Raw genomic sequence first — 13,132 nt, 5'->3', positions numbered from 1 at the left:
AAAGCCAAAAAAAACTTATCAGAACAAATGTGTCTGAAAGGAAAATAGAGGAGAATAAAGGAGGCATTTTACAGATGAAAACGTCAGCCTGATGTTGGGTATAAATTACTGTTACGGTGGTACTCACAGATCTGAGCAGTTTGATCTCATCCACGGCTGTCTCAGTGTAATGCTCTGCACTCTTCACAACCTTCATAGCCACAAACCGCTTCACCCTACAACACAGACTGTCAAGTCAGTCAAGCTGACACAGAAGACAGTCTCTCTGTCCCCAATACACCCTATTCCTTATATAGCCCAATACTTACAGTGGGGCAAAAAAATATTTTGTCAGCCACCAATTGTGCAAATTCTCCCATGTAAAAAGATGAGGCCTGTAATTTATCATAGGTACACTTCAACTATGACAGACAAAACGAGAATTTTTTTCTCTTCAGAAAATCACATTGTAGGATTTTTTATGAATTTATTTGCAAATTATGGTGGAAAATAAGTATTTGGTCACCTACAAACAAGCAAGATTTCTGGCTCTCACAGACCTGTAACTTCTTTAAGAGGCTCCTCTGTCCTCCACTCATTACCTGTATTAATGGCACCTGTTTGAACTTATCAGTATAAAAGACACCTGTCCACAACCTCAAACAGTCACACTCCAAACTCCACTATGGCCAAGACCAAAGAGCTGTCAAAGGACACCAAAATTGTAGACCTGCAACAGGCTGGGAAGAATGAATCTGAAATAGGTAAGCAGCTTGGTTTGAAGAAATCAACTGTGGGAGCAATTATTAGGAAATGGAAGACATACAAGACCACTGATAATCTCCCTCGATCTGGGGCTCCACGCAAGATCTCACCCCGTGGGGTCAAAATGATCACAAGAACGGTGAGCAAAAATCCCAGAACCACACGGGGGGACCTAGTGAATGACCTGCAGAGAGCTGGGACCAAAGTAACAAAGCCTACCATCAGTAACACACTACGCCGCCAGGGACTCAAATCCTACAGTGCCAGACGTGTCCTCCTGCTTAAGCCAGTACATGTCCAGGCCCGTCTGAAGTTTGCTAGAGAGCATTTGGATGATCCAGAAGAAGATTGGGAGAACGTCATATGGTCAGACGAAACCAAAATATAACTTTTTGGTAAAAACTCAACTCGTCGTGTTTGGAGGACAAAGAATGATGAGTTGCATCCAAAGAACACCATACCTACTGTGAAGCATGGGGGTGGAAACATCATGCTTTGGGGCTGTTTTTCTGCAAAGGGACCAGGACGACTGATCCGTGTAAAGGAAAGAATGAATGGGGCCATGCATCGTGAGATTTTGAGTGAAAACCTCCTTCCATCATCAAGGGCATTGAAGATGAAACGTGGCTTGGTCTTTCAGCATGACAATGATCCCAAACACACCGCCCGGGCAACGAAGGAGTGGCTTCGTAAGAAGCATTTCAAGGTCCTGGAGTGGCCTAGCCAGTCTCCAGATCTCAACCCCATAGAAAATCTTTAGAGGGAGTTGAAAGTCCGTGTTGCCCAGCAACAGCCCCAAAACATCACTGCTCTAGAGGAGTTCTGCATGGAGGAATGGGCCAAAATACCAGCAACAGTGTGTGAAAACCCTGTGAAGACTAACAGAAAACGTTTGACCTCTGTCATTGCCAACAAAGGGTATATAACAAAGTATTGAGATAAACTTTTGTTATTGACCAAATACTTATTTTCCACCATAATTTGCAAATAAATTCATTTTAAAAAATCCTACAATGTGATTTTCTGGATTTTTTCCCCTCATTTTGTCTGTCATAGTTGAAGTGTACCTATGATGAAAATTACAGGCCTCTCTCATCTTTTTAAGTGGGAGAACTTGCACAATTGGTGGCTGACTAAATACTTTTTTTGCCCCACTGTATGGCTGTGAGCCAATACAGTGCCATTTCAAAATGTGCTCAAAGAAAACATCCACCTTTGCATGTGTGTTAACAGAGAGAAACAGAGGAGAAGAAGCTCTTACTGTATGTCCCAGGCCAGCCACACAGTGGAGAAGTGTCCCCAGCCCAGCTTCCTGATCACATGGTACCTCCCATTGAACAGGTCTCCTATCTTTACATGGTGGTAGCCACCTAGACAAACAGGAGAGGGAGAATGGCGACAGAAGAAAGTTCAACATTCATTATTTTATTAGGACTAATAATGTGAAATTATATATATATATATATATATAAAAAACACACTGAACTAAAATATTAACATGCAACAATTTCAACAATTTTACTGAGTTACAGTACATGTAAGGAAATCAGCGAATTGAAATAAATTAGGCCCTAATCTATGGATTTCACATGACTGGGCAGGGGTACAGCCATAGGTGGCAATAGGCCCACCCCCTGGGGAGCCACTCAGCCAATCAGAATATGTTTTTTCCCACAAAAATATTATTACAGACAGAAATACTCCCCAGTTTTTATTTTATTTTTTATTTAACCTTTATTTAACCAGGTAGGCTAGTTGAGAACACCTTTATTTAACCAGGTAGGCCAGTTGAGAACACCTTTATTTAACCAGGTAGGCCAGTTGAGAACACCTTTATTTAACCAGGTAGGCCAGTTGAGAACACCTTTATTTAACCAGGTAGGCCAGTTGAGAACACCTTTATTTAACCAGGTAGGCTAGTTGAGAACACCTTTATTTAACCAGGTAGGCTAGTTGAGAACACCTTTATTTAACCAGGTAGGCTAGTTGAGAACACCTTTATTTAACCAGGTAGGCTAGTTGAGAACAAGTTCTCATTTGCAACTGCGACCTGGCCAAGATAAAGCATAGCAGTTTGAGCAGACAACAAAGAGTTACACATGGAGTAAACAATTAACAAGTCAATAACACAGTAGAAAACAAAGGGGGTTTCATCCGCTGTACGTTGTGAGGCGGTTTGGACGTACTGCCAAATTCTCCAAAACGATTTTTAAGGCGGCTTATGGTAGAGAAATTAACATCTCTGGTGGACATTCCTGCAGTCAGCATGCCAACTGCACGCTCCCTCAAAACCCGAGACATCTGTGGCATTGTGTTATGTGACAAAACTACACATTTTAGGGTGGCCTTTTATTGTCCCCAGCAAGGTTCATCGGTGTAATGATCATGCTGTTTAATCAGCTTCTTGATATGCCACACCTGTCAGGTGGATGGATTATCTTGGCAAAGGAGAAATGTTCACTAACAGGGATGTAAACAAATTTCTACACAAAATAAGAAAATTAAGCTTTTTGTGCATATAGAACATTTCTGGGATCTTTTATATCAGCTTCTCTTTTATTAAAATGGAAATGTGTGAAATGTGAATTTAAGTTTTGGAACTAATAAATATACATTTTGGATACTGTCGGTATTTCACTTATTTTCACCCAGATCCGAGTTCCGTGGCAACCGAGTGGATCCGAGTTCCGTGGCAACCGAGTGGATCCGAGTTCCGTGGCAACCCGAGTGTAGTCTGGGGGTACTTCCTGGAAGACCTCTAGGACATTGAGTGTATATAAGGGCAACTCACCTTTGCAGTAGTCGTTGGGGTCTTCCTGCTCCTCGTCATCAGAGCCTAGGATCTCCTCAGGCTCATCTGGCTCCTGGGGAGAGGCCTCTGGCTGGGGCTGCTGCTGGGCTGCTGTCCCCCTGGGGTGGGCAGGATGCCTGGAAGACACACATGAATGTTATGACGGTATAATAACAGAACATAGTGCCTTCAGAAAGTATTCATACCCCTTGACTTATTCCACATTCTTGTGTTACAGCCTGAATTCAAAATGGAGTAAATATACTTTTCACCCACCTACACACAACATTCCAGAATGACAAATTGAAAACATGTTTAGACAATGTCGCAAACATATTGAAAATAAAATACAGAAATCGAATTTACATAAGTATTCACACCCCTTTGCTAGGTCACTCCAAATTTGAGCTCCGGTGCATCCAACTTTGTTTGATCATTCTTGAGACGTCGTTTACAACTTGATTGAAGTCCACCTGTAGCCAATTCAATTGTTTGGGCGTAATATAAAGGAGCAACACAACCTGTCTATATAAAAAGGTCCTATTGTTAACAGTGCATGTCAGTGCAGAAACTATAGCATGAAATCCAAGGAATTGTCCGTAGATCTCTGGAGATAGATAGGGGTAGCCTAGTGGTTAAAGCGTTGGGCCAGTAACGAAAAAGTTGCTAGATCAAATCCCCGAGCTGACAAGGTAAAAAAATCTGTCGTTCTGCCCCTTAACAAGGCAGTTAACCCACTGTTCCTAGGCCGCCATTGTAAATAAGAATTTGTTTTTAACGACTTGCCTAGTTTAATAAAGGTTAAATAAAATCAATTAATAGAATAGTGATGAGGCATACCTGGGGAAAGGGCTTTAAGAGTCTATATGGTTGTAAGTTTCCAAGAGCGCAGTGGTCTCCATCATTGGGGAATATAAAAATATGTAACTACCCAGACTCTGATTAGAGCCGGCCATCTGACCAAACTACGCAACAGGGCTAGAAGGACCTTGGTCAGGGAGGTGACCAAGAACACAATGACCACTCTTACAGAACTACAGAGTTCCTAGGCTGAGGTGGGAGAACCTTCCAGAAGGACAACAGTCTCTACAACACTTCACCCATCTGGGATTTAAGGGAGAGCGGCCAGACGGACGCCACTCCTGAGAAAAATGGTACATGACAGCATGCTTGGAGTTTGCAATTAGGCACGTGAGAGACTTCGAGCATAAAGATTATGGTCTAATGAGAAATAAAAAAAATGGGACTTTAGCCTGAATGCAAATCGCCACGTCTGGAGAAAACCAGGGACAGCTCGTCACCCATCTAACACCATCCCTACGTGAAGCATGGTGGTGGCAGCATCATGCTATGGGGATGCTTTTCAGCAGCGGGGACTGGGAGACTGGTAAGGATAGAGGGAACAATGAATGGAACCAAATACAGGCAAATCGTTGATGATGACTTGCTTCAGAGTGCCAACGACAGGCTGGGGCGAAGATTTACGTTCCAACAGGACAATGACCCAAAGCAACGTTGGAATGACTTCAGAACAAGAATGTGAAAGTCCTTGAGTGGCCCAGCCAAAGCCCAGACTTGAATGCCATTGAAAATCTGTGGAAAGACTTGAAGATTGATGTTCACCGCTGCGCCACATTGAACTTAACAGAGCTTGAGAAAATCCCCAAATCAAGACGACTCAAAACTGACAGACATACCCAAGACGGCTCAAAGCTATAAATCGCCACCAAAAGGTGCTTCTACAAAGTATTGACTCAAGGGGTGTGAATACTTATGCAAATGAGATTTCTGTATTTAAAATGTTCAATACATTTGCTAATATTTCTAAAAACATGCTTTCACTTGGTCATTGTGGGTTATTGTGTGTTTAGATAGGCGAGAGAGAAAAGAAATTTTTTTATCTACGTAATAAATTCTGAATTCGGGCTGTAACAACAATACATGGAATAAGACAAGGGGTATGAAAACTTTCTGAAAGCACTGTTTTTAGAACATAGAGGCCCCCTGTTTCAGGTTGCTGCTGGGACCCTGTCCCCCTGGGGTGGGCTGGCTGCCTGGAGGACAGTCTAGTATGAGTACAGTAAAATAATAACCAAATATTATTATCGATTATCGCATTTTAACAACGTCTCGCACGCTAAATTGCAGTATTAAATTCTAACCATCCCTTTTCATAAAAATAGACATTTTCCCATGGATGACAAACTTTTCCCCCTAGAGATGAGTGACTTGCCTTGGCATTTACACTGACATTTGATACAGGACTGTTGCCCTTTCCATTCAAGACATCTCAAAGCAGTGACAGCCAGCTAACTGCCTTACTGCTCTCAAAACAAACGCAAGTTATTCACATACATAGGATGACTGCAGTGAGGATATCCATTGTTAGAAAAATACAAAAAGTGTTTGCCAGAACTCTAGGCTGTGTTGTTCTGGGCGCAGCGGAGACTAGGCTGTGTTGTTCTGGGCGCAGCGGAGACTAGGCTGTGTTGTTCTGGGTGCAGCGGAGACTAGGCTGTGTTGTTCTGGGTGCAGCGGAGACTAGGCTGTGTTGTTCTGGGTGCAGCGGAGACTAGGCTGTGTTGTTCTGGGTGCAGCGGAGACTAGGCTGTGTTGTTCTGGGTGCAGAGGAGACTAGGCCGTGTTGTTCTGGGTGCAGAGGAGACTAGGCTGTGTTGTTCTGGGTGCAGAGGACACTAGGCTGTGTTGTTCTGGGTGCAGAGGAGACTAGGCCGTGTTGTTCTGGGTGCAGAGGACACTAGGCTGTGTTGTTCTGGGTGCAGAGGAGACTAGGCCGTGTTGTTCTGGGTGCAGAGGAGACTAGGCTGTGTTGTTCTGGGTGCAGAGGAGACTAGGCTGTGTTCTGGGTGCAGAGGAGACTAGGCTGTGTTGTTCTGGGTGCAGAAACTGCCATAAGCTCTGATAATGCCTTAATGGGCCGGGTATTTCCACCACCCATAATGCCACGCTTCAGTTAACCCGTGCTTCAGTTAACCCGTGCTTCAGTTAACCCGTGCTTCAGTTAACCCGTGCTTCAGTTAACCCGTGCTTCAGTTAACCCGTGCTTCAGTTAACCCGTGCTGCGAACTTCATCGTTCTCCGGCTGCTATAAATATAGCACCACAGCAGATAGGCATTACATAACATAGGACGTCTGCATAGTGTGGGTCGGCTTGGCTGTTGGGGATAAACCACAACAATCTTCATCCTTTCTATAATAGGACAAGGGCTGCACATTTTGGGGAGTATTCAGGAGAAGGAAACTTTCCGTGGTAATTAAACAGGAATATATGGGAATTTAACGGAAATATATGCAAATTAATATTAATACCATTTAAAATGTAGATATTTACCGTATCATATGGAGACAGAAACATAAACATTTTACCTTATCATAAGTAGACAATTGCAAATGATTAAATCCTTCCAATAGAAAAATATATATAATTTAGTAACGAATTGAACTAATTAAATCTTCATGGGATGATTTCACTGAACAACAAAAGGGAATATTGAATTATTCGTCACATCTCCCAAAATCGTTGTCAACATACATCTGTAAATGATAGTCTAGAAACTAAAGCTTTGGTTGTCTTCTTCTCAGGCTTCCATGTCTTCTCCCTGGACCTCCTCAATGTCCACATCTTGAACATCAGACTATGATGCCTCATCTTCACTGTCACTTTCCCACCTTGTTGAGGATGGCTCGTTGTCAGGTTCAAAAAGCCTCAAATTTGCCCAGATGGCCACCATTTTTTAAACTCTTGTATTGGTCCGCCTGTTGCATAATTTGGTGTGTGTGTGTTCCCAGGCAAGGACCAGTTGCGCTCTGAGGCGGCTGATGTTGGTGGGATTTGGAGGATGATGGAGGCAACAGGGGAAAGAGCCTCAGATCCACAAAGTCCCTTCCACCAGGTGGCCGACGAGAAATGTTGGCATGACTGCCATATTGCATCTCCATCCCAAAGCCCTTGCTTAGAAGTGTACTTTTCCAGACTGCCAAGAACCTTTCCCTCGTCCAGATCGTGGCGAGACGCGGTAGTGATGACACCATAGGCCTTGTTGATCTCTGCACCAGACAGGATGCTCATTTTCACCTCGAATAGAAGTAGAGGGACTTTTGTCAGAGGGACTTTTGTCAGAGGTTGCTTGTTGAGCGCCGAGGGAACTTTATGCACTTGGCCAGATGATTCTGCATCTTTGTTGCATTCTTCACATATGATTTGGTACAGTATTTGCAAATGTACACAGCTTTTCCTTCTACATTAGCTGCAGTGAAAAGTCTCCACACACCAGATAGTGCCCTTGGCATTTTCCTGTAAAGATTAGAAAAAAATTCAACATGCATGGAAACAGGTGAATTAACACTCCTCAGTTAGCAGGCTCAATCAAGCAAGCAAAACCCCACATGGTAGCAAAAACTAACTAGCAGAAATTGTCAACAAGTTCAAAATGATTTCAACTCACTTTGCTGTAGGCTACTATTTACTAAAAAAAAATCATGCATGTCATAAAATATATTCACCCCACCCAGTATTGTAATCAAAACTTACCAGAATGCATGTAGTCCTTGGCTCAGACAGTATAGTAGTGTGGGCTCAATAACATCTCATTAGTGGGCAAGATCTTGAGAATCAGCTGTACATGCAGAGGGTTGCAATTCCATTGAATTGGGGATAGTTTAACCAAAATATGCCACAAGACCTAGAATTGCCTTACGTGTATCCCACAAAAAAAGGTTCACTGTTTTTTGATGAAATTCCCAGGCTTAACTTCCCATGGAAAATTACTGGAAAAATACCACAAATTTACCAGGAAGTTTCCAACCCTTTGCAACCCTAAACAGGATTTACTAAAATACTGTACATCATTCACAATATTCATTATGGGTGTTATAGGATTACTTGAGGTATAATGTCATTCTGGACAGGGCCGAGAGTCACCAACATGTGTACCACACTGTGTACCTGTCGTGGGATGCTTTAATCTGACCCAGTTACTTCTGGCCGCTTTAAATCTTGTGATATATAATTAGGGACTGGTTTACTGTAGACCTGGGACACCAATTAACAAATTAACTGAGTACAAGTAGCTGTCAGATGGAAACAAAACAAAAGCATTCAGACCCCCAGGAGTGGCCCTGCTGTATGGATTCAGACTCCCAGGAGTGGCCCTGCTGTATGGATTCAGACTCCCAGGAGTGGCCCTGCTGTATGGATTCAGACCCCCAGGAGTGGCCCTGCTGTATGGATTCAGACCCCCAGGAGTGGCCCTGCTGTATGGATTCAGACTCCCAGGAGTGGCCCTGCTGTATGGATTCAGACCCCCAGGAGTGGCCCTGCTGTATGGATTCAGACTCCCAGGAGTGGCCCTGCTGTATGGATTCAGACCCCCAGGAGTGGCCCTGCTGTATGGATTCAGACACCCATATCTGACTTGGGCGTGCCGTGGTGAGAGTCACAACCACACACAGGTGTGATGTCACTATGTAAATATTGATATTATTAGCTCATGACATTTCCAGATATGCCGCATTCCTCCTGCCTACAGAGAATAGACACGCCGTATTCCTCCTGCCTACAGAGAATAGACACGCCGTATTCCTCCTGCCTACAGAGAATAGACACGCCGTATTCCTCCTGCCTACAGAGAATAGACACGCCGTATTCCTCCTGCCTACAGAGAATAGACACGCCGTATTCCTCCTGCCTACAGAGAATAGACACGCCGTATTCCTCCTGCCTACAGAGAATAGACACGCCGTATTCCTCCTGCCTACAGAGAATAGACACGCCGTATTCCTCCTGCCTACAGAGAATAGACACGCCGTATTCCTCCTGCCTACAGAGAATAGACACGCCGTATTCCTCCTGCCTACAGAGAATAGACACGCCGTATTCCTCCTGCCTACAGAGAATAGACACGCCGTATTCCTCCTGCCTACAGAGAATAGACACGCCGTATTCCTCCTGCCTACAGAGAATAGACACGCCGTATTCCTCCTGCCTACAGAGAATAGACACGCCGCATTCCTCCTGCCTACAGAGAATAGACACGCCGCATTCCTCCTGCCTACAGAGAATAGACACGCCGCATTCCTCCTGCCTACAGAGAATAGACACGCTGCATTCCTCCTGCCTACAGAGAATAGATACGCCAGAGGCCATATAGTTCAAAAACTCAAAGCATGTAATGAATCAACTGCTGCTTTGGAAACCAAAAGGACAGGTGCCATTCAAAGTCTTCTCAGAAACTTCACACAAAGCATGCACTGCATTGTCTATAACATCACATACACTGTGTACACAAAACATTAAGATCACCTTAATATAGGGTTGACACAAACCGGTGCGCCTGGCACCTACAACGCCCTGCTGAATGGCACACACAAACAATTCATCTCAAAGCCTAAAAACCCTTCTTTAACCCGTCTCCTCCCCTTCATCTACACTGATTGAAGTGGATTTAACAAGTGACATCAATAAGGGATCATAGCTTTCACCTGGATCCACCTGGTCAGTGTCATGAAAACAGGAACCCTCAACCCCTCTTGGAAAGAGGAGAGGCGTAGGCTGTGTCTTTGGCATGTAAGAAGAGAGAGTAATAGTAATGGCGTCTTTTTCTAGGCTACAACTCAGCCATAGTTTGTTGGTCAAAGCCAATGGGGAAATTAATGTTTATTTAAATTTTTTGTAAAAACTGAAAATAAGGCCTTGTGGTAAACAAGCATAGGAGATCTGACTCATATAATCAGAACAAAACGTATAGGATCTCGTCAGCCTAGGATAACCTCAGACTCGTCAGCCTAGGATAACCTCAGACTCGTCAGCCTAGGATAACCTCAGACTCGTCAGCCTAGGATAACCTCAGACTCGTCAGCCTAGGATAACCTCAGACTCGTCAGCCTAGGATAACCTCAGACTCATCAGCCTAGGATAACCTCAGACTCATCAGCCTAGGATAACCTCAGACCTTCCGTTCAGCATTTATCCAACACCGTACTCTTCCTCATAGTAATGGTTGAACGAAGAGGTGTTGTGTTCCTGAATGTTCCAGTCTCCTTCCTGACTTAAATCTGCTGTTAAAAAAATACTCGGAGACCAGGTTTGACAATTGCTGTCCATCAATGATTCCCAACCAGATTGACTGAGTGAGGAATTTTTACAAAAACAATGGATATACAGTATGTCACCCTAACAGTTGTGCAAGGTCGGTAGATTAGTATTCAAAACAATTCACATGCTGCCAAAAGGTGCTTCACCAAGTATTAACTATGGGATGTGAAAACAATCAATAAAACCTCATTTTGTATTTCTAAGTGGAATAGGTTGTATAGATCAATTGGGGGAAAATTTGAATGTAATCACTTTTCATTTTAAGGCAGCAAAATGTGAAGACTGTGCAAGGGGTGTGGAGAGTTTCACACGGAACTGTAATTCAACCTAAATAAATAATGAACTAGGTGTTATGGTGTGTGTGTGGTAGAAAAACGGATGGCTATTGCAAAATCACAACAGTCTGCTGTGCAAGTCTGGAGTGGACAGCACGTGTAGTCTAGTAGTAATGTGACTGTCACAGACCACAACGCCCAGTCAAGTCAGAACTTTTTAGCACACCACGGAAACTGGACCTTTGGGCCTCGAGCTGATTCAACGCCTTGGTAAAAAAAAAATTTTTTAATGACTATGTCATTAGACACATGTTTGTTGGCCAGTATGTTTGTGCATTGCAGAATGACTCACTTCTTGCTGGACTTCTTCGCTTTTGCCCTCTTCTTCCTCGCTTGAAGAGCTAAAACTAATGCAATGAAAGAGATGTATTCAATATCTAGGTAGCCATCACTTCAGCAGTATATTTATCTAGCTGTGTCCATGTAGTGACTCACTGGACGAAACGTTATGTGCTTACTAGACATCTGTAAGCTGGCCTGTGAGCCAACTAGCAAATTAATTATTAGCCAACTAACATTAGCCACAGTTGTTAGCTAACTATAGACAAAATTAAATTGTGGTCGCATTAGCTTACATAAGTGAGCTACTGGTGGAAGATATTCAATAACGTCCTCTTTTAAAAAGGAAGAGACAACTGCGATGTTTGGCCAGCTAACTAGCGTGCAACCACCACTCACTGAATATCTGCTCATGCCAATCGCACAAACAAATACATGACTCCGTCCACGTTTACTCAATTACTTTATCATAGTTTGCAATGACATTAAAATCAATGGATTGTAGTTAAGGGGTCAGGTTGATGGTACTAGCTTAGTTAGCATTAGCTAGCTGCGCCAGTGCGTTCAGGGGACATGCAATTCCACAAAACATTTCGTACATAAAGAGTACGTCGATACAATGAACAGTAACTTTAAATACGACACTAAAATTACGTTTGTTCATATATATTATGTGAACACCAAACAGATTAATTGTGTATTTTATGCCTTTATAACAATTACCTTTTCTCTCCATGTTGGTCGGGAAGCTTGCGTTCTGCCAACAGCACAAACGATGACGTCACGTGCATATGTAATGACAAAACCTTCAAATTAAAAGGCCACGTTTCAACACCAACAAAACCGACGCGTACGCAACTATGTGGCAAACAGACGGGGTTGGTTTGGATTGTTGACAACATATAAACTACATTTGGTCTCCAATGTTTGTTGAAAACATAAATACATCTCCATAGACAAACATTGGCAGTAGAATGGCTTGTACAGAAGAGCTCATTGACTTTCAACATCGCACTGTCTTAGGATGCCACTTTTCCAACAAGTCAGTTCATCATATTTCTGCACTGCTAGAGGTGCCTGGTCAACTGTAAGTGCTGTTATTGTGAAGTGGAAACGTCTAGGAGCAACAACGGCTCAGCCACGAAGTGGTAGGCCACACAAGCTCACAGAATGGAACCGCCGAATGCTGAAGTACGTAGTGCATAAAAATCATCTGTCCTCGGTTGCAACACTCACTACCGAGTTCCAAACTGCCTCTGGAAGCAACTTCAGCACACAATAACTGTTTGTCGGGAGCTTCATGAAATTGGTTTCCATGGCCGAGCAGCCGCACACAAATCTAAGATCGCCATGTGCAATGCCAAGTGTCAGCTGGAGTCTTGTAAAGCTCACTGTCATTGGACTCTGAAGCAGTGGAAACGCGTTCTCTAGTGTGATGAATCACGCTTCACCATCTGGCAGTCCGACAGAAGTTCTCCTGGCAGATGCCAGGAGGACGCTACCTACCCGAATCCATAGTGACAACTGTCAAGTAATGGTATGGGGCTGTTTTTCATTGTTCGGGCCCCTTAGTTCCAGTGCAGGGAATCTTAACGCTACAGCATAATGTCATTGCAAACTATGATAAACTAATTGAGTAAACGTGGACGGAGTCATGTATTTGTTTGTGCGATTGGCATGAGCAGCTATTCAGTGAGTGGTGGTTGCACGCTAGTTAGCTGGCCAAACATCGCAGTTGTCTCTTCCTTTTTAAAAGAGGACGTTATTGAATATCTTCCACCAGTAGCTCACTTATGTAAGCTAATGCGACCACAATTTAATTTTGTCTATAGTTAGCTAACAACTGTGGCTAATGTTAGCTGTCTAAT

The 13,132-nt window shown here is 43.4% G+C and overlaps 1 protein-coding gene across 1 annotated transcript in view; it reads right to left on the bottom strand.

The window, feature by feature from the left end:
- LOC109907091 (SRSF protein kinase 3) overlaps positions 1-12,084 on the bottom strand; it is a 28,554-nt gene extending 16,470 nt beyond the window's left edge. Inside the window, exons 1-5 of the mRNA XM_031794747.1 lie at positions 11,988-12,084; positions 11,278-11,332; positions 3,536-3,672; positions 2,006-2,114; positions 128-215 (exon numbers count right to left, since the gene is read on the bottom strand). Of these exons, the coding sequence (XP_031650607.1) occupies positions 128-215; positions 2,006-2,114; positions 3,536-3,672; positions 11,278-11,332; positions 11,988-12,000 (402 nt within the window). The 5' untranslated portion in view covers positions 12,001-12,084. The remainder of the gene's footprint in view (positions 1-127; positions 216-2,005; positions 2,115-3,535; positions 3,673-11,277; positions 11,333-11,987) is intronic.
- Positions 12,085-13,132: the final 1,048 nt, after the last annotated feature.

The sequence above is a fragment of the Oncorhynchus kisutch genome, linkage group LG17 (genome assembly GCF_002021735.2).
Source record: "Oncorhynchus kisutch isolate 150728-3 linkage group LG17, Okis_V2, whole genome shotgun sequence".
NCBI lineage: Eukaryota > Metazoa > Chordata > Actinopteri > Salmoniformes > Salmonidae > Oncorhynchus > Oncorhynchus kisutch.
Note: the sequence above shows the minus strand (reverse complement) of the source record. Positions and strands in the feature narration are given on the sequence as shown.